At 43.3% G+C, this 22,677-nt stretch overlaps 1 protein-coding gene across 7 annotated transcripts in view; it reads right to left on the reverse strand.

The window, feature by feature from the left end:
• Positions 1–22,677, reverse strand: part of LOC142141024 (uncharacterized) — a 119,738-nt gene that overhangs the window by 47,694 nt on the left and 49,367 nt on the right. For 3 of the 7 annotated variants that reach the window (XM_075199089.1, XM_075199087.1, XM_075199085.1), the window contains exons 10-16: positions 19,204–19,241; positions 18,633–18,704; positions 17,712–17,761; positions 17,502–17,581; positions 5,292–5,326; positions 4,572–4,640; positions 3,343–3,392 (exon numbers count right to left, since the gene is read on the reverse strand). In XM_075199089.1, the coding sequence (XP_075055190.1) occupies positions 3,343–3,392; positions 4,572–4,640; positions 5,292–5,326; positions 17,502–17,581; positions 17,712–17,761; positions 18,633–18,704; positions 19,204–19,241 (394 nt within the window). The remainder of the gene's footprint in view (positions 1–3,342; positions 3,393–4,571; positions 4,641–5,291; positions 5,327–17,501; positions 17,582–17,711; positions 17,762–18,632; positions 18,705–19,203; positions 19,242–22,677) is intronic. The other 4 variants (XM_075199086.1, XM_075199090.1, XM_075199088.1 and 1 more) reach the window with 4 other exon arrangements.

Raw genomic sequence — 22,677 nt, forward strand, 5'->3', positions numbered from 1 at the left:
CTCTGTAGCATAGGAAATAACCAAGCTTATATACTAGGTAATTCCTAAGTATAAGGCACCAAGTCCCCAGACTCTAAAGCAGTTCTAGTATATGTGCAGATAGCGACTGAACTGTGTAACATTATTTCCAGACCTAAATAGGTAAAACGATAGAGAGGTACCTGTAGATTTACTGTTTACACAGTATCCAGGAATGGCCGCCGTTCGCGCCAGGAAGCTGAAAGGGGGAGGGAGGAGGAAGTTCCACGCTCCATCCGTCCTCCAAGATGGCCGCCTCCATGCCGCACATACAAAGTATGGCTGTCGGCTCTTAGAATGCAGCCTCCACTATTGTTGTGGTGCCCAGGGTGCAGGGAGCATTTGCGAGCAAATCGCTTCCTATTAGAGTGCGATTGCTTCGCTGATCCCTCCGCTCGTTGTGTAGGGGAAGGAGGGGAGGGAATTGCCGGCATGTCCGTCGGGTCGTGGAGGAGAGGCTATTGTAGCTTCACTCCCGCCCGTAGTAAAGATTTCGCCCTCGGACGTCTATATAGCTGTCCTGCAGTGCTGGCCGTCACATAAAAAGCTGCCTGTATGGCAGACTTACATTCTATGGGGGCAACTGCTCGTGTCTAGGGGAGGGCTGCCGGCAATGGTGCAAGGCAAGTGAGCCAGGCTGCTGCTTACTTAGCACAGGGACCCGGGTGAAGGAAGCCGACAGGCTATTCACCCCTCTGGGACTTAGGTTCGATCCCCACGCAGCACCTTAAAGGAAATAAAATAAAAACATGTAAACCTAAAACTAGACTAAGTATAGGCAGGAGCCTATACCAACGTGACCTAACTCCTAGGCACTTACAAAAAACTGAGGTCTGAGCTGGAGAGGAGGGGCATAGTAGGGGAGGAGTGGAAAGAACAAACAAGTTTATAAGTGCCTAAACTCCCAGTTCACCTACTATACCCCAATGTAACGCAGTGTCCCCCAATGGTAGGAAAGAGAAAGGAATGGTTTCAACTGACTTTTTTGATTCCGAATCTCCTTCCCAGGATTTCAGCCATAACGTTCTTCTTGCTGAAATAGATGCAGCCTGAATAGAGGAGGACATAGACGCTGTGTTCTGGGCCGCCTCATAAAGGTACCCCGATGCCTCTTTCAAATGTAAAGCCAGGGGAAGTAAATCAGAGTCCTGTAAGGCCTGTGCCAGTTGGTCTGCCCATGCTTCCATGGCTCTAGCAACCCAAGCTGAAGCAAATGTGGGTCTAAAGGAAGAACCCGCTGCCACAAATATAGATTTCAGCTGGGATTTCACTCTGCGATCAGTGGCATCCTGCAGAGTTGCTGAACCTGGGACTGGGTAGTAAAGTGTGTCTGGCCAAACGGGCTACTGGAATATCCACCTTAGGAGTACTCTCCCAGCGAGCCACGTCTTCCACCTGCAATTGATACAGGGAAGAGAACCTTCTGGGAACAGAGAACCTTCTATCAGGCTGTTTCCAGGCTCCCTCTGCAATATCTCTGAGTTCTACAGAAGGGGGAAAACGGATAGCCTTCCTTTTGGCCTTCTTAAAGAGACTTCTGTCTCTAGGAGTAGGATCCTCCGGTTCTGGGAGGTCCAACGCTTGTCTCACCGCTAAAACCAAATCATAAATAAATTGGCTTTTAGTGTTCTCTTCCTGTTCCAAAGGTTGAACCTGGTCAGGATCAAAATTTATTTCCCCCTGCTCCTCTGAAAACCCCTCAGTCTGAAAGGACCATAAGGGGATTAGCGGATCTAGGCAGCTTCCTTTTAGCAGGCGGGATGTTTGGGGATTCAAGTAACTGGTTTAGTTTGTCTAAACCCTATATAAATGCTGCGGACCATGCCGGTTCTGTGGGAACAGGGGCCTGGTCCGTAAGCAATGAGGAAGGTCCTGGTATAGACGTTCCAATAGAACCTGTGGTAGCAGGGAGGCCCAAAGGTGCACTAGCATTATTAGCCGCCGAGGCTGCCACACTAGATAGCAACTGAGTGGATTGTGAAATCATCTGTGCTAAAGAGGAAACAGACTGTGTCAGGGAGGCCACCCAGGCCGGTTCCTCCATCAGTGGGGCTGGAATATGCTGGGTTTGCGCAGGGGGGACCCCTGCTTCGCAGACAGAGCAGAGCGCCAACGGGTCTTTCTGCCCCCATTGTAATTTTACCTTACATCTTGAACATGTAAAATACTTTGCCATAGGGCCCTTTCCTTTATCTGTTATTTTTACAAAGGAAGGCACACCAAACACACAGACTTAAATTGTTAGATTTAGCTGAGAGAGACTGAGAGAGAGACTGTAGAGAGAATAGTGGGAAAAATACAAGTAATCAACTAATCTGACATAAAAGTTGTACTTGTATTTTGTTAAACAACAATATAATATATTGGCAAGTAGGAGAACTACAATATAACCCTTACTAGCCCGCTTGCAGTCAGAGCAAATACAAAAATATTGTTTAAATAAATCAGATACTTATCCCACAGGCCAAACAGGGGAGAAGTCCAACAGCAGTGTCCTGGTGCCTGCTCCCTCTGCTCTGTGTCCTTTCCCGGGCTTCTCCTTGGCGCCAGAAGACCGGACTAGTCCAATTTTTTCTGGAGAGCAGGGGAGCTCTATGTCTTAGCTCCCCCCCTCCTATAATGCTGTCTGTCTTTTACAGCTGCTCCGTTTAATAGAAAAAAATGGTATGCGGCAGTGTAGTGGAGACCTCAAGGGTTGAGGTCTCTGCAGCGGTTTGCACCCCGATACCCCCTCCTATGTATGAGGGGGGATCTTGGTATGGCCCCCTTCAGTCCTCCTCGCTCCTTCGCGGATCCAAGATGGCCACCGGCATTTGTAATCTCCGATAACCGGCACTCTATGCCTGCAATGGCAGCGCCGGTTATCGGGGAGGCTCCAAGAGTGACAGCAGTCCGGAGAGACCGCTTGCCACTCTGTATCTAGGCACCTTAATTCTCTGACAGTGAGAGCCTTTGGCTCTCATCTGACAGAGTAGTGCCTGCACTGCTATTCTGGGAGTGTGTTCTCTATAATAGAACACACTACCAGGTCTGCCACCAAAGGAAAAATCTTGTAGTGAAAAAAAAAAAAAAAAAAAAAGATTAATTAAATGAAAACCTAGCAGAACTAAAACACTGCCCAACTCCATGGGCACCTAAAAAAAACTGTCAGGAAGAGGAAGGGGGATTGTAGAGGGGAAAGGTCTGTCAGCAGTGCTAAAGTTAACTAGCTAGGTGCCAACTCCCGTGCTCCCCTCCACAACCCCATGGTAAGCAGTGTCCCCCAGACTGGATGAAAGAGAAAGTATTATTATACAATATATACAATCTGTACACTAAACTTACTATTAGCGTCATTCTCCTTTTCTGTGTCTTTATTGTTTGCACGTAAAGAACTGTAAAACAGCGAGAAAGAATAAATCAGTAACAGTGGTTAAATTAGTCAAAGAATAAAGTACACTATGAGTATGAAGATGAAATGATGTAGACTGCATTGTGAAAGTGCCCTGTGATGTAATGTATAGCCATCAGTAAAGGAAAACCACAGCTGATGATAAAGGAGCAGCTTGCTTTAATTCAAGGCATGCCTTGAAAAAGGCTTTATATCAAGTTGAAACACGTTGGTGTGGACCTGCTAAGTATCCACCAGACTCTTTACCATCTACACTGAGGAAAAAGCCTAAGAATGTCCTTACATGTTTGGCTCTGCTGTCCTTCTGAAAGGTAGAACAGCATATCCACATTCTGGGGATTTGTATGGTTACCATTCTATAGCATTATATTATGTGCTTGTGTCTATAGTCCATAATGTGAGTGTTTTTAATCCTACTGATTTAATTAAATAGAAGGTATTACGCAATATTGTTTTATTCTGTTTATTTCTGTACATGCCTCCAACTATTCTGTTTGAGAATGAGTTGCTATTCTGCAAACAAGATAAAGATAAAGAATATTGATAGCACTATTTATTATGATGAGATGTGTGAATTCCATTTGATCGTGTTAGTGCAATCACATAAGGGGCACTGTGCAGTATGGGCCGCCATTCTGCACCCCAATATTCCTTTCTTCTTTACAATTAGTAAAACATTAATCTTTCTTGTGCACGGTTTGTCCCCTTCTGATGGAACAAATTGCATGTGACACAATGAGGCACTACACTATAATACGTTTTATTTTCATATCTCTTGAGATTTACAGCGGTCATGAGGTCAAATCTCGAAAAGGGTGTTATTTGTGTGGAGTTTGTATGTTCTCCCCATGTTTGCGTGGGTTACCTCCGGGTACTCCGGTTTCCTCCCACACTCCAAAAACATACTAGTAAGTCAATTAACTGATGACATAATTAACCATACTCTGTGTGTGTTAGGGGATTAAGACTGTAAGCTCCATTGGGGAAGGGACTGATGTGAGTAAGTTCTCTGTATATTGCTGCAGAATTTGTGGCGCTATATAATATTTGAGGGGGGCGGTGTAGGGAAGAGCAAGTGAATTTGGGAACATGTCACATGGACTGGCACTCAGAACATGGCCTGAAGTGGGGTAGTGTGGTAAGAATACCAGGGAACCCATACCTTGTGGAAGCTCTTGACCTGTAGCCTTTTGTTTTATATGGTGATGAAACTCCTTTGTTTTTAGTATCCCTATAATATACATTAGAAGTACATTATCATCATTATACATTACATATAATCTTAAAATACATTTACATTTTTACTAATATACTTTCCAAATAATCAAATTACCTAAAAAGTTAAAAAATAGATTCTAGTCTCCCCCAAACATTAAATGTCATATTATTTACCTGACATTGATACATTTACCTCCAGGAGTTAGAAATCCAGCAATCTGCACATTTTGCAAGTCGTCGATATTCGGCGACTTTGCAGAACAGATTTAAAACAGCAATTTTTTTTACAGGCTAGTTTTGCCTGTAAAGACATTGCCGTTTTAGATCTGCCCTGCAAAGTCGCCGAATATCAACGACTTGCAAAATGTGCAGATTGATACATTTACCCCCTGGTCCGAATAGCCTTCCATGCTGGGAGTTCAAACCCACCCTAAGACACTGAGTAACACACAGCGCTGCCTGAGTGATGTGCCATGTTTTATTAGGTAAATAAATCACTAGGGCATTACTAATTCATCCATTAATATAAGTAGAAATGTCCTTTAACTTTTATAGAACCAGCAGGTAGAGTGGGTCCTCTCAGTGAATAGGAAATTAACAGCATCAATTACCAACGAGAGATAAAAACGTTTTTTTGTAGAATTGTTGAAATCTGTCATTTTACCTTGCTGAATTGGGTGTTCCATTTTTCCTTCTCTTCTTTTTCATATATAAAAAAAATTAAATAAAAAGAAAACATTTGGAAATGGTTAAAATCTTGAAAAATTACAAAAATAAACAGAGAGATCTGTGAGACCAGAATTGATCAAGTATGGAAAGAACAGCCATAAGAAATGCAAAGTGAGGGCATGTATACGGGAGTGGGCATTGACACATATACCAAAGGGAGGTATTCGGCGTAACACGTAGAAGGGTTGTCACATATATGCTATGGCAACACCCAAATGCTTGTGTACCTTCTATTCATCTATAAATATAACTGACCGACAATTTATTTTTAGAAAATACTCCTGTGTGCAATAAAATCAGCATTAACAATACCTGGACACATAATTTTGTTTAACACTATTAAAGCATTTGGCTCAATAGCGTGCCTTTTCCAGGAGTGTTGCTGTTACGAGCCGCGGCGGTGCCCAGCCGCCGCGACTCCCCTACCTCCGTCCCGGCCGTCGCTATGACGACCAGGACGTCACTTCCGGCCAGGACCCGGACGTCGGACGCTTTCTATCAAGCGCCGCGTCCCGGCAATGAAGCTATGTCGGGCGCGTGCGCACACCGGCGCTACCAGCCTGTGGGCTAATTAATACATTAATGTAATTATTCAAGGGGCTGAGTATTGTCAGAGCCAGGCTCTGATTGGCTGCTGCCTCATTGCCGGTTATAGCTTCTGCTTCCCAGTCTGCTGACCTGCTCTGTGCCTGTTCCTGTCTGTTGAACTTTCTGCTGATCTCCCGTGTATGACCCTTGGCTTGGATTTGGACTTTGCTAGTGTATCTCGTGACCCTGACCTCTGGCCTGTTTACCGTTTTTCCTGTCTGCTTGTGACCCTTGACCCCGGCTTGTTAATTGGAATTGCAACCTGCTGCCGGCCCTTGACCTCTGCGTGGACACACTTCACGACCCTCTGTCAGTCTGCAGCCCAGTCTGTCCCCACCACCAGGGGCTCCAGTGAACACTTGATTGGCAGAGTAGACTCCGGGTTGTGTTTTGCCGGCTGGAGGGGTTCCTAACAGTTGCCTGGCACCCATTGGTAGAAGTTGACTTTAAACCATACCATCTTGCTTCCTAGCACCTCGAGCAGCCCGTGATAGTACTCCTTTTTATTTTTTGCCCCCCACAGCCGGAGATCGGGAACTCTATCCCTTCTCCCGCACTGAACACTCAGGCCTCGTGGACGTATGTGCCACCCTTGGCGGGTCTATTGCAATCTTCCAACCACATCTAAACCTGTTCAAAAGATCACATTCCCAACACAAGATCCTATGTAGCCTCCGGGAACAATCACCAGAATGGTGACCCTGGATCTGCTCTTCCCCAAGAACACCTGGGCACAGAAAGTGCACCAAACGGACGTGCTTCCATTGTCTTGTCCCACCAGCACTTCACTGAGTTTCAGGCCCCTCGGCTCTCTAGTGTCTGCACAACAAGGAGTGTGGCTGTTCAGCTGCACGGTCCTTTGCTGTGGCAGAAACCTAGCCTGCACCTAAATAAGCTCCTGTCGTGTTAATCCTTGCCACCCCGCACTGACGAGAGTTGTGACTCTGCATAATTGCTCTCCCCAGCGAAACTCCCACCACTGCAGCATCAGCCAGCGCTTGCAGATTTACCTCAGGTGTGCCCAAATGACTCTATAATATAAACCCTATAAACATTGGTCCGCTGCACGAACCACCGCTGTTAATCCTGCTTGCTAAGCCTCCAATGCCCCACAGTGACTAGTGTGCCCCATTGCCGCCCACTATCTTCAAGGCAACTACAGAATAACAGATCCGCTGTACCCTCAACGTACTGCGACAGAGACTGTGCTTTCAATACCCCTTTGACACACTGTATACCATCAGTTTCCACACTCATTTGTGAACTTTTGTAAATTTATTAATATATATATTTATTTATTTTTAAATCCACCTTGCCTTTACCCAGAAATTTGCCTCTCATCTATAGAGATTTGTCAAAACCTGCTGGCAACATTTGATGCTACAACAGGGCTTTTCTGCTTTAATGTTCTACATGTGGTTTTTCCATGGCTAGCTTGTGAATTTTTAACCTGTGCGTGGACCATCAGTTTCAGGAGTATTACCTGTTTATCAAGCTTGTATTTTTCAAATCCATTTTCTATCTGTACCCTATATTAATGCCCAAGAGCAATAAACTCAGCTCGCAGACATTAGTAAAATACCTTACTCAGGGGCAGCCCACTCCATCTAAAAAAGCCCCACCAGTTTTATCTGCGCGAAGCAAAACAGATGCAGAAGATCCCTTTGCCCCCGCAACCAAAGCAGATATTGCTACAATCCTCTCTGAAATTAAAAATATTAAATCAAACCAAAAAGAAGGTTGCTAGGACAATATCCAATCTCATCACAGAAGTCGCTGACATTGGAAATCGCGTTGATACACTTTCGAAAAAATTCAGGATGAAAGGAGATCATTTCAACAATCTTCGGAACAGGAGTTTGCCCGAATACGGGATAACCTCCTAATAAACAAGACGATGCAGAAAATCAGGGCAGAGGAAATAACCTTAGGATTTGCAACACTTCCGAAACAATTGAAGGGCCTCAACTAGAAGACTACATTTTGCTCCTACAATTCGAGGTGATTCTCATAATAGAGAAAGCTCACTGAGCCCTCGATCCAAAGATCAAGCAAGGGATGTCATTTTACGCCTGTATTATTACAAGGCAAAAGGATGAATCTGCAATGCACTGCAACACTATCTCCTGTCCGCTCACTGGCAGGCGATGCTGATACTTTGCTGTAGAAAGCTCCGAAGCGGGTCCGATGTCGTTCAGATTTCCCACGGAAATCTGGTTCTTTTATATCATGATAGTTATGCTTACTGATTCTGCATACCTCTAGTTTTCTCATATGCCATCTCTACTCGTTTTCTTGCAAGTTTTCACGTTGCCAAGGACTGCAGCCTCTTGGTTTAAACCCCGACTTATGATATATACATCTGTTAACGCTCCTTGAACTTTGATCATTGCATTTCATATGCAGTGACAGAAGCTAAACATGGATAAGTCATAACTTATTGTACATTACTGTATTATTATATTCTAATCTATAGTATTTTTGTTAGTCTTTAGAGTTTGTCTGTTTCACACATATTGATTATCCATGTACATGTTGATTCTTTACAAAATTTCAATGACTAATAAACTCATAACATTAAAATGTTAAAGCTCTGAACTGCCCCCAAAACATATCCACTCTGTTCCAAACACTTTGTTAACTGAAAGTAGATAAAGTATTCCTTCAATAGACCCACTTCTCAGGCACCAGATACCCACAATTCAAATTAAAACAATTCCCTTCCTTCTACCATACTTGTGACCCCACTTACAAACATAAGGGAGAAAGCATTTTGTTTTTTATAACTACCACATTTAAATCTTCCAACAGACTACCCTCAACAACTCTAGGGCCCTGTGGACTCTCGTTACCCAGCACCTCTTGTCTGATGCATGGAGAGTGAAGGAGCCCACTACTAGGGATTACACCTTTAGTTGCCCGGTTCATGATGTATGCACATGTCTGAACATGATCTTTCTGAGCATTGATTTTGCGCAGCACATCCTGGGAGCGGCTATAACCTCTAACACGTGGTAAGATCATGTTCCAATAACTATGGACATCGACAGTCCTAGGTCTGAATTGCAGCAGTTTACATGGCACTTAAATAAAGGTAAGGAGAATTTGTATACTTACGATGAATGCTTATCTCAAAGTCCATCTGGGGGACACTGCTACCATAGTTTCTATGAGGGGAGCTAGGAGTTGGCACTCAAACAGTTAATTATTTGTTTAACCTACAGACAGACTCCTCCTCTATGCAATCTCCTGCATCCTCAGTGTATTTATAAAGCCCCAAGGAAGGGTAAGACAACCGAGAAAAGACCAGAAGGCAGAAGAGCAGAAGGGAGAGAACGCAGTGTCCCACAGAGAAAAGGATTTATCGAAACTATGAAAATCCTCCTCTCTCTTTAATCCTATTTTGGGGACACTGCTACCATAGGCACAGCCGATAGCCCAGCACGCAAAACACTGTGGCCAAAACTTGCGTCCGAGGACACAAAAACCTTAAACTTAGTAAACGTATGAACAGAGGATAGGTGGCCGCTCAGCAAAACTGATTCGCTGAAACTCCATTTCGTGCAACCAAGAGGCACCCACTAAGCGGGTTGAATGGGTGGTAATATGGCGATCTGTCGTGACAGAGGACTGCCTAATGGTGGATGTGATCCACCTGGCGATGGTCTGCTTAGTAGCGGGCCGTCCCCTTATATAAGCCAGCACAAAGAGGGAATCTGTCTTGCGAATGTCCGAAGTTCGTTTAACATATATGCGAAGGGCACAAACAACATCCAGGGATTCCTTGGAATGTAAGTGTGACTGGATCACATATAAATAACTTATGGTATAAATTTATTTAAAGGAAATAGCACAGGGCGCTTATTTATGTAATTGCATATGACCTTATTTTTTATATTGTGTATATTTTGAGATAGGAAATCGTTATTTCTGAGACTAGGGTAGAAAATATCTTTTTTGTTTTAACCTTTCTAAAGCAAATGCCTATTTCTGATGTATGTATATATCTGATACAATGAGCCTTTGTGGATGGAAGCCATTTGTGTATTGTGTATTGGAAAATGGCTTGTTTTAGTTTGTGAATTTCTGTGGGAATGTGTATTCTGAAGAAAGACCCCATATGTTAATTGGGTCTTTTGATGTGCGAGGTTTCACTTGGAGAAAGGAAGGTTTAATTTAAAACGTGCTGCTAGATTTCCTGTGACTAAACAAAGATGCAGGACATCACAGCATTTCTAGAATTTCACAGATAAGTGTAAATATAGTTAGCTTTGCAATTCATGGAAATCTATGTTTTGGTAAACAGGGTACATCCTGATTCTAAAAATATCCTGTGCCCAAATCTGTATAAAAAGCACTGTCCTGTACACTGAAATGTATCATTCAGATGTTCCATCTGACCTGACCACTGATACCTTTAAATCAGTGGAACTGTCTTTGTCAGGACACCTGAGCGAAATAGAACATCACTCTTTGCTACAAGACACCCTGCTTGACAACTTCTTCAATATTGCTGTAATCCTGTGACCTGCAGATTAGACCCTAAATCTAATCCGTTGCCCGGGTGTCCCTGAATTTTGGAGCCAAGCTTTTCCAGTACCACCTCTCTGCCTGGTACCCATGCAGCTCTGGTCAGAGTAATAGGCCAGGGAGGATCCATCCACAGCAACCCTGATCTATAGTAAGAGGTACTGACTTACCAGCCCAAGTGTACCAGCACAGCAGTACACAAGCAGTGACAGTTACCCAGAAGGAACGTGGTTCTGAGCGCCAAAAAAGGAGCTCAGTGGTGGCAGCATTGTAAGACCCTCCTACTGCGGAAAGAGGGCGCATTTGGGATAACGTAAGGGACCGGTGGAAAAGTAAGCCCAGCTGGTTCCCAGCAACAACAGATAGGGTGGCATAGGCGGTCCATCCTGTTACAGTAAACCCTAAGATAAATCCCACATCCGGAAAGCCGAGACTATGATCTCCTGATTCAGGTAAAACCTGAAACCACCTTAGGTTGAAAAGAAGTAACCATCCAAGTTCTGACACTCTACGTGCAGATGCTATAGCCAAGAGAAAAAACACCTTCCACGTGAGGAACCTGAACTCGACCATGCTCAATGGTTCAAAGGGTGCGCTCTGAAGCATAGTTAGCAGCAAGTTCAGATCCCAGGGAGCTGTGGACGGAACGTAAGGAGACTAGATATGCAAGACCCCCTGAAGAAAGATACTCACTTCCAACAGCTCCGCAATTTTCTTCTGGAAATAGGCAAAGAGGGCTGATATATGGACTCTTAGATAGCTGAGTCTAAGACCTGCAGACAAACAATCTTGGAGAAAGGCCAAGAGAGTAGAAAGTCAAAAAGCCCCCATGGAGCAAGAACGACACGCACACCACCTGATGTAGATACGTCACACTTAGGGATAAACGCGGGCAGAAGTGGGCTTCCTAACTCGCAACATAGTGTCCACTACTCTGGTGAATAAACCTTTTGCCCACCAAAGATTGGCTTCAATAGCCACGCTGTTAAAGCCAGCCGATGAATATCCTGGAACTGAAACGGGGCCATGTAGTAGCAGTTCAGAAGTTGAAGCTGCCCTTGCTTACTTACCAGTCACAGGATGTCTACAAACCAGACCCGACGTGGCCACCAGGATCACAGGTAGTCTTCTTGTTTCACTCGTCTGAATTCTCGGGGCAGCATTGGAATGGGAGGAACAGATATCCTTGCTGAAAGTCCCAGAGCATGGTCATTACGTCCACTCATGCAAGAGGATCTTTGGCTCTCGAGCAGAAGTTGTACACTTGACTGTTGTGAGGAGAACCATCAGGTCGATGACGGGCAGCCCCCACCTCCGGGCCAATGACTGAAAAACCTCCGGATGTAGGGACCACTCACCAAGCAGCATCTAGTGTCTACGCAGGTAGTCGGCCTCACAGTTTTCCACCCACTGCCGATATGGCCAGAACAAACTTTTCCACCCAAGCCAGAATCTGAGCTGCTACTTGCATGCCTCCCACAATTCTGGTACCTCCCTGATGATTTACATACGCCACGGCCATGGCATTGTCGGACTGAATTTGTACCGGAGTACCCTGCAGAATTTGTGTGCCCCCTGCAGAGCTAGCAACATGACTTTCAATTCCAAAACATTTATCGGAAGCAAGATTTCCCGAGGCGACCAGGTCCCCTGAAGGCGCAAGTGTAACACCACCTTCATTAGCCACCAGCGAAGGCACAGATTCCAGAGACAACTGGATCAACTGGGAATCCAAGAGAATGATGGAGCCCGTCCATTTCTTCAACAAGTCCCACTGAAAGTGTGTGAATGGAATCTCCCAAACGGAAGTGTCTCGAACGTGGAGACTATCTGGTCTAGAAGCTTCATGCATACTAGCAGTAAGGACTAGGGAGGACAAGAACCCTTTGCACAGAGTTTTGAATAGAGTGCACTTTGGTGTCCGGAAGAATAATCAATTGCAACCTGGTATCCCAGATTAGACCCAGGAAGACCATCTGCAAACAGGGAGTCAGTTGGGATTTTGTAAGATTTATTATCCACCCATGTTGTTCCAGCACTCGAATAGTAAGAGAGAGATGTTCTCTCAGTAGCTTGTCGAATCTGCCTTGATCAGCAGATCGTCCAGGTAAGAAACTATTGTGACCCTCTTGAAGCACATGGATCCTGGTGAACACCCTTGGACCGGCTAAAGGGCAGAGCAAAGAACTGATAATAGAAGTCCTCCACCGTGAACCTGAACAGGGATTGGTGGCCTTTCCAATGGGTACGTGTATATAGGCATCACAAATGTCGATGGATGCTAGGAACTCAAGTGGTTCCAATCCGTTGATCACTGATCTGATGGATTCCATGTGGAATTTGTCCACTTGAAGGTGTAGATTTAGAGCCTTAAAGTTCACAATTGGACGGAAGGACCCATATGGTTTGGGGACTAGGAAGAGATTGCAATAGAACCACTTGCCTCTCTGTCACTCAAGGACCCGACCCATGACCCCTGTATACTTGCCCACGCCAGTTCCTCCAGCTGGGGCGATGTGTTAACCTGGACCTATTCTCCCTGGGTTTCCACCTCACAGCCCGCTCAAACTATTGTCGGGTCCTGCTGTCCACTGGGAAGTTTTGTGTCACCCTCCAAGCAAGTAAAATACTTAACACGAGATTTTCCCTTGACTGACATTTTTGTTCGTTTTGGGAACGCCTCCCTTATCCCCCAGTGTTTACTCTGAGTAAGTAACCTTAGGATTAGAGATGCTCACTGACCCCGTGAAGTGGTTTTGGATCTTGATTAGCTTCGTGATTTGGTTTTGGCAAAACCACCCTCGTGTGTTTTGGATCTGTATTTTTTTGGGGAAAAATTGCTAAAATATGGTAAAAAAAAAAAAATCACATAATTTTGCTCTTTATTTGATCCCACATTATTGTAAACCGCAATAACACTAATTTCAAGTGATTTGCTGCCAATTTTGGCCACCTCACAAAATTATTTCAATACACTTTTGGACAAAGACTGCAGCAATCTGGCTGGATGGTAAACGACAGAGCAATGACTCAAACACATGGCAGTTCCTACCACATCTAGGGCACATTGGCACACAGCATTGGCAGAAAAGAAAAAAAAAGTGGGGCAAGATGGAATTGTCCTTGGATCATGAAAACAGTTATGGTTAATTTGATCGCTCCATGTGTTTCTTGGATAAGTGAGGCAATTCTACAGCTAATACATGGCAACGAGCGCTGACCATTCCCGGGATGTGTGCTTTCATCAGACACACACCAATCCAGGGTGCCAGACAATGCATTAAAAAGAGCTATTGTAATTCACAGCAAAAAGCAAGTTCATCGGTGAGCTTCGAATCAGCCCCAATTCCAACAAAATTATAATCTAGTTAGGTACCTTGGATGTAAATTGCATATTACAAACACTTGCTGAACCAGCAGCAAAGTGGAAAGTAATACATATACACGTCTATTAAGATATCCATGCTTACATTACTTCTGCAAGCAACGTTGTTCTTTGTTAATAATGTTAATTAATGTTCTTTATACCGTTCAAAAAAATGTAAAATAATCCTCCACCATTCTTTGGATGTTGATAGTACGATCAGGTGGAGTTACAGCACAGGTGTCACTAATCCTGGTCAATACTTTTACAGTAGACAAGACCAGATGTCAAAATGTTGTGCAGAGTCATCTGCATCATCAATGAATGTCTAAGATTTTTGCTAAGCACACAACAATATATAGCACATGTAGGCAACATTGGCACACAGCGGTAACTGAAAGGAAAATGGTTCAAGATGGAATTGCCCTTGGGCCCTCCCACCCTTATGTTGGATCTTAAAAAGGACATGCACACTTTAACAAACCAAGCACTTCAGCCACAAAAGTGCCACTCATTGTGGCTGAAGTGCTTGGTTTGTTTGGGCCCCCACAAAAAAAAGGAACAATGGCCTGAAGCCACCTAAGGTAACAGTGCTGTTAATTAACTCCACTGTGGCAAGATGTTGTTGTCATCATCCTCAGCCTGACCCTCATCAGTGTGTACATCATCCTCACACATTATTTTCCCATCAGCTTGCCATGAACTCGCTTCAAATGGCATAACATGGATGAGGTTCCTAGATGGTTAAGGTCCCTACCTCAACTGATTGTGGCTTTACAAACGCTACAAATGGCTAGACAACTGTTGTCAGGATATGGGTAAAAATAATTCCACACATAAGAGGTGGATTTTTTGGTCTTATATCTAGGCATGACAATGGCGTTCTTCTTATCACGTGCAAGAACTGCTTCCACTGGTGCAGGACTTACACAAACATCATCCTCATTAGCGCCCTCATCGGCTACACAAATATCCCCCTCATCCTGTTCCAGTTCAAAAGTGACATCCTCATTGGTGTATCACCGGCTACACTCTGGCTTTTCAGGCACACATCAGCAGAAATGCTGAAAGGGGCCTTCTTTATGGATACACTATCTGAATGGTCACGGTTACACATAGCACTCCTGCATGGACTCTCCTCAGGGATTGGTGTCATTTCTGAATCTGAGCATACATTTTCCTGTAATGCTTTACTGTTTTTTTCCAGTTCGGCTTTTACACGTAACAGTATTTGTGCACTACTTTTGGAGTCTGAATTAATTGATCTTGCTTGGTCACGAGTGACCTTACAAGAAAAAGCCTCAATTTTAGATCTCGCATTCATAGAGAGAGGCAAAGGCCTCATTCTTTGTCACTGCGTGTGTAGAATGGCATGTTGGTCAATTTTTTTTTCCATCAGATAACTTTTCATGGATTACAGCTCTTTTTTTTCTTCACCACAGTAAAAGGTTTTTTTTTATGCTTTTTTCCCTGGCTTAAAAAGACTATGTCTTTTACATAAGCTTTACCAGATGACGTACAGGGATTACTATCATAAGGACTGGTGGCAGGAGCTGCTTGCTGTTACTGCTCTTCTGTGTACTGCTGTGAAACCATTTGGATAACACCCTACACTTTTTGGTACAAATTCAGAAAAAAGCCTGCAATGACAATTAGCAAAGGAGCTTTGTTGAACACTGCTACCACCCTCCTCTTTCACTTCTGTACGTTTGCCTGCCCAACTACTCTCACTCTATCCTACCCCTTCCCTTCTGTATCCCTCCCTCAAATGGCACTAGATCACCATGGAGGGCTGTATGTAAAGATTCCAAAACTCGCGAGATCCGACGTCGTCACCATGACGGTTTGCCTCATTTTGTAATCCGAAAAAGCGCAAAAGTACTGGATCCCCTAAGTTCGGGTGGGCTCAGTTTTCGGGAAAACGAGCCCGCCCATCTCTACTTAGGATACAGTATGTGTGTCACTTGTATATAAGCGTTTAAAAACAACTTAATGTGCTGCTAGATTATATCTCTAAAATATTATATTCGTGGCTGTCAAAAACAAAACAATCTTTTAGGATGAAAAAGGTACTTAGCCCTCCTCTATGGTTAAGGACCCTCTGAGCAGCATGAGAAGGAGTAGAGAGGTCTGTGTGCAGCATGGAGTATGTACAGCGTAAGGAGGAGGAGAGGGACCTATGTGCAGCATGGAGAATGTACAGCGTAAGGAGGAGAGGGGTCTGTGTGCAGCATAGAGAATGTACAGCGTAAAGAGGAGGAGAGGGACCTATGTGCAGCATGGAGAATGTACAGCGTAAGGAGGAGAGGGGTCTGTGTGCAGCATAGAGAATCTACAGCGTAAAGAGGAGGAGAGGGACCTATGTGCAGCATGGAGAATGTACAGCGTAAGGAGGAGAGGGATCTGTGTGCAGCATAGAGAATGTACAGCGTAAGGAGGAGAGGGGTCTGTATGCAGCATGGAGAATGTACAGCGTAAGGAGGAGAGAGGTCTGTGTGCAGCATAGAGAATGTACAGCGTGAGGAGGAGAGAGGCCTGTGTGCAGCATGGAGAATGTACAGCGTGAGGAGGAGAGGGGCCTGTGTGCAGCATGGAGAATGTACAGCGTGAGGAGGAGAGAGGTCTGTGTACAGCATAGAGAATGTACAGCGTGAGGAGGAGAGAGAGGTCTGTGTGCAGCATGGAGAATGTACAGCGTGAGGAGGAGAGGGGCCTGTGTGCAGCATGGAGAATGTACAGCGTGAGGAGGAGAGAGGTCTGTGTGCAGCATGGAGAATGTACAGCGTGAGGAGGAGAGAGGTCTGTGTACAGCATAGAGAATGTACAGCGTGAGGAGGAGAGAGGTCTGTGTGCAGCATGGAGAATGTACAGCGTAAGGAGGAGAGGTCTGTGTGCAGCATGGAGAATGTACAGCTTGTTTCAGTAGCTGATAACAGGCATCTGCCATTTTCCCGCACTTTTCAGGGACACACCAAGTCACCACTTTCTGTAGGGCTGTCCTCTCTTTATGCTGCTCCTTGTTCCTCCAATATCCATTATGGGGTGCTTGTCTTATTATCAAGCAGCCCAACAGTCTCTCTGGCTCTGGCGGATGCGTTGGCTTCTAAGCCTGCAGCACCCTTTAGCCCATCCGTAACTACGAAGGTTCCTGGTAAGGAGACAGACTTGGACCGCACACACAGTCCTAAAAATGGTAGCCTGCATCGGGATAGCGGCGCTCTGTGCTGACTAGCAGCGCCGGTCACCCTCCTGTTACTTCTTATAGTGATCTGTAATACCAGAGACGTCTGTGCTCTGACAATGCAGCAGCCGGGGTCCTGTGAGGAAGTGTGATTCCAACACAGCTGCAGTAAGTAGCTGCTGCTGAAACTGCAACTAATCTTAAGTAAAGAAAGATAAATAAAATGAAAATAAAAGACATTTCTCTTCAGTCTGTAAGAAAACGCTGCAGAGCAGCACAGAGTCAGCCCAACTCCTTGGGCACTCCAATTACACTGAGGATGCAATGGGTTGCAGAGGGGAGGAGTCTGTAGGATAAACAAATATTTAACTGTTTGAGTGCCAACTCCCCTCATACAACCCGTGGGAGCAGTGTCCCCCAGATAGGATGAAAGAGAAACAGTAAAAATCTCTGACCACATTCTAATAATACATTTCTCCTACCTGCCCTTTTTTCCCACTTGAGCCCGCCGGGGTGTAGGATATATCGCCATTGTCAGAGTCAGAGTCATCAGACTGGCTGCCTAGAAGAAAGAAAACCACATTTTCATTGTTGCAAAATTATTGTCTAATAAAGCACAAGTTTAGAGATGTACGTTACCAACAACTAACCCTAAAAGAGAGAAATGATGGTAATCTGTGCACTAAACTTACTGCTTGCAACATTCTCCAGTTCTGTGTCTTTATAGTTTGCAGAAAGAGAACTGTAAAACAGCATCAATGAACAAATAAGTAACACTGGTAACATCAGTCAAAGAAGACGAATAAGGTAAAGTATGAGTAGAAAGATTCAATGACTTGTGAAATTGCTCTGTGATGCAATGTATAACCATAACCAAACACAACACACAGATCGGTAAAATGAGCAGCTTGTTTGATTGCATTGGAAGACATATTGTGGTTTCATGTCATGTATATAAGCACTCTGTCTGTAGCATTGTGTTATTTTTCTTTACTTATTTAGTTTTATTTTAAAACAGGTTACAATAAGAGAAACAAAATACCAACAAGGTAAAGTTCAAATGAAAAGTTGTGGTAAACATACAACTGGCACAGCTAAAATAGCAATGCACATGTCACAGACATTCTGCACATAGGTAAATAAATTAGCCTTTCTGAACTTAGTAGTGGATGTATTCTGCAGGTATGTACATATTTTGTGCCGGCCGTCTGTTTTCCTCTCCCTTTACGATGTAAGCTCTTATGAGCAGGGCCCGTCTCCCTCCTGTTTCTCTACCTTCTCTTCTGCTCCAACTTCAATATATGTTATTCCCTGTACTGTCCATTGTTTGTACTGTGTTCGGCGCTGCGGAAACCTTGTGGCGCCTTATAAAATAAATATTATTATTATTATTATTAATAATAAAATATGTACATAGTATGTATAGAATAAAAATAAAAAACAAGAAGGAGGGGGAGAGAAGAAGGAAATGGGGAGGAATAGATGCGAGTGTGAGTGTGTGTGTGTGTGTGTGTGTGTGTCGTAGGGAAGGGCAGGTGAGCCGGAATACGAGCCACATGGTGAGGAATCACTCAGAATGTTGCGGTGTGATAGTAATACCAGGGGTCCCATACCTTGTGGAAGCTCTTGACCTGCTGTCTCGACTTTTGTTTGCTGAAGGACCTACTTTGGGGCTTTTAATCTTCCTAAAATGTTCAATAGAAGTACATTATTCTCGTTACACATTACGTAAATTAAAATAAATGTACATTTTTATTAAAATACTTTATAAAATGACCAAATTACCGTAAAAAGGTTAAAAAGTTACTGGAAATAGATTCTAGCCTCCCCCAAACATCAATGTTAGAATAATTATCTAAAATGACTGAAATTCTAACTCCTGACTGGAATACCTCCCCATGATGGGATTTAGAAACCCCCTAAGACACCGATTAGACAACGCGGCAGGAGTCAGACAGTGCTGCCTGTGTTGTGTGTCCTCTTTAATCAGGTACATTAATCAGTAGGGTATTACTAACTGATCCATCCTTTAATACAAATGAAAATTTCCTTTAACCTTTGCAGCAACAGTTTCACTCTGCATTTAAGTGAATAGGGAAAATGGACAGTTCCTTAATCCATATTGCCATGAGAAAATGAAAAAAAAACAACTTTTTGCAGAATTGTTGAAATCTGTAATTTTACCTTGCTGAATTGGGTGTTCCATGGCTCCTTCTCTTTTTCTTAAAAAAATTTAATAAAAAACAAAATTAAAATGTTTTGCAATTAGTAAATTCTTGAACAAATGATTAAAAAAAATATGCGAGTCATCTCCAGACCCATTTTTTGTGATATGATAGTTCAGTTGGGATTTTCTCAGTGGAAAAATGTAGAGTAAATATAGATATTTTACCTTCAACCCAAAAGACGACAGAAGGCAAATGTTAATGTCTGAACTATTGTGTTAGAAAGTCCATTTGAGCCAACTCATTTGAATCTGTTAATAACATATGCAAATACAAACATTATTGAGTTAATTGATAATTAAATGGTTTAGTAAATGAAATGTGTCCCTTATCTACCAATATTGTTTTGTTGTGTTATTTGTTATGTAGTATTATGCTATATTTTAGTGTATTAGTATAGCCTACAGTACCATGTGATAAAAGGCTATAGCTGTAAGACATCAGGATCAGAAGCATAACCTTGTGTGCTGCTTTTAGGCTACAAATGTCCCTTCTGTGTCCCAAAAATCAATCCTTCAATATTGGATGTGTCTACAAATCTAAACTACCTCTTCATTACTGGCACATAACCCAGGGCTGGTGACCAGAGCATTCATATGTCCCACAGTTTCCTCCACTTCAGCATTAGGTGTATGCTATCCATGGTAACCCTCTGTCATGGCTTTTGCGGAGTACCATTAGGGTAATTCCCAGAAATAACCAATCCCAGGCAAAACGCTCTGTAACATGATGCAGACAGAGCCACACTTACACGTTCATCAAAAACCCCAGTCCAAGAGTGATTATCCAAAGTAATTACACATTGTGCCTGTAAGGAGAATTATTGTCTGATACCACACAGCGCATATGTGTGGTTTACTGCTAGAGAGTATTTCTTCCACTATTCACCACTTAATTAACCACTATTAACAGATTAATGAAAGAAAAAGAAATCCTGCCTACTACTTTCTTAGGAACCAGAGGCTCATATATAAATACATAGCACAACATAACCCTGATGACGTAGTTCTACTTTGTTCAAACTTCTTTACTAGGTGAATACTGCCTGCTACAGCAATCATCCGTGCAGGTGGACCTTCAGTGATGGCAAAGAACCACATCTTGGAAGCTAAGCAGAGGACTACAATCACCATCTATATCTCTACATATAAGCCGCTTTTCTTATTTTATGTATGTGTTTTTAATCTTGTTGGGAATGAATATATTTTTCATAGTATTACAATATTACTGTTCCCTATTTTATTTCATATATTCCCTATATCTTGTGAGGTTTAGGAGTACTTCTGACGACACACACACACACTTCTCCTCAGTAAATATATATTAAATGTGGCTATTGTAATGAAATTTACACCAAATGTCAGCAAGAACCCTTGCAATCCACACATGCACAGAAATCCAACCATAGATGTCCATGATTTCAATTTTGTGTAATAATGTGAAATAACACAGGGAAAATGTATTGAACACATGAAGAAATTGAGGTGCAAAAAAGGCATGGAAAGCCAGGACACCAGCTGAAATCTATTAGTAATAAGAAAGCAATCCCGCCAGCTGGTTCAGCGACAACTGAAGGCCTATAAAAAGGTGTCTCATTACGAAGGTGTCACACAAGAAAGATCTCATGATGGGTAAAAGTAAAGAGCTCTCTCAAGACCTTCGCTACCTTATTGTTGCAAAACATACTGACGGCATTGATTACAGAAGGATCTCTAAACTGCTGAATGTTCCAGTGACCACTGTTGGGGCCATAAACCAGAAGTGGAAAGATCATTTCACAATAAACCAGCAACGACCAGGTACACCTCGCAAGATTTCTGACAGAGGAGTGAAAAAAAATGATCAGAAGAGTTGTCGAAGAACCAGTTGCAGAGAGCTTCAGAAAGACCTGGAATTAGCAGGTACAATTGTTTCAAAGAAAACAATAAGTAATGCACTCAACTGCCATGGCCTGATTGCACGCTCACCACACAAGACTCCTTTGCTGAAGAAAAAAACATGTTGAAGCTAGTTTAAAGTTTGCTGCACAATATTTGGACAAGCCTGTGAAACACTGGAAGAATATAATGTGGTCAGATGAGAGCAAAATTGAACTCGTTGGATGCCATAATACACACCATGTTTGGAGGAGAAGTAGCACTGCATATCACTCCAAAAACACCATACCAACAGTGAAGTTTGGAGGTGGGAACATCATGGTATGGAGCTGTTTTTATGCACACTGTACTGGCATACTGCATATGATTGAAAGAAGGATGAATGGAAAATTGTACCAAGACATTCTTGATAAAAATCTGCTACCATCTACAAGGATGCTGAAGATGAAATGAGGGTGGACATTTCAGCAAGACAATGATCCCAAACACACAGTCAAGGACACTCTCAATTGGTTCCAGAGAAAGAAAATAAAGCTGCTAGAATGACCCAGCTAATCACCTGACTTGAATCCATTTGAAAATCTATGGAAAGAACTAAAGATCTGAATTCATAGAAGAAGCCCACGGAACCTTCAAGATTCGAAGACTATTTGCGTTGAAGAATGGGGCAAAATGACACCTGAGCAATGCATGCAACCAGTTTCACTATACAGGAGGTGTCTTGAAGCTGTCATTGCCAACAAAGGCTTTTGTAGAAAGTATTAAATACATTTCAGGAAGTGTGTTCAGTACTTTTTCTCTGTGTCACTTCACATTATTACACAAAACCTAAATTACGGACAGGACTGATTTCTTTCAGTGTGTGAATTGCAAGGGTTGTTGCTGACTTTTGGTGTAAATTTCATTACAATAGCCATGTTAAATATATATTTACTGAGAAAAATGTTGATGTGTTCAATACTTATTTCAGTATATACATATATCCCCCAGCGTTTACTCTGAGTAAGTAACTTTAGGATACAGTATGTGTGACCTCTATATTAGCGTTTCTAAACCCCTGAATGTGCTGCTAGATTACATCTCTAAAATATTATATTTGTGGCTGTCAAAAAAAACAACAACAATCTTTTAGGATGAAAAAGGTACTTAGCCCTCCTCTGTTGCCAAGAACCCTCTGAGCAGCATAAGGAGTAGAGGGGTCTGTATGCAGCATCGAGAACGTACAGCGCAAGTAGGAGGAGAGGTCTGTGTGAAGTATGCAGAATGTACAGCGTGAGGAGGAGAGAGGTCTGTGTGCAGCATGGAGAATGTAAAGCTTGAGGAGGAGGAGGAGAGGTCTGTGTGCAGCATGGACAATGTACAGCGTGAGGAGGAGGAGAGGTCTGTGTGCAGCATGGAGAAGGTACAGCGTGAGAAGGAGAGAGGTCTGTCTGCAGCATGAACAATGTGCAGCGTGAGAAGGAGGAGAGCTCTGTGTGCAGCATGGACAATGTACAGCGTGAGAAGGAGAGAGGTCTGTCTGCAGCATGGAGAATGTACAGCGTTAGGAGGAGAGA

Source organism: Mixophyes fleayi, chromosome 2 (assembly GCF_038048845.1).
Source record: "Mixophyes fleayi isolate aMixFle1 chromosome 2, aMixFle1.hap1, whole genome shotgun sequence".
Lineage (NCBI taxonomy): Eukaryota > Metazoa > Chordata > Amphibia > Anura > Limnodynastidae > Mixophyes > Mixophyes fleayi.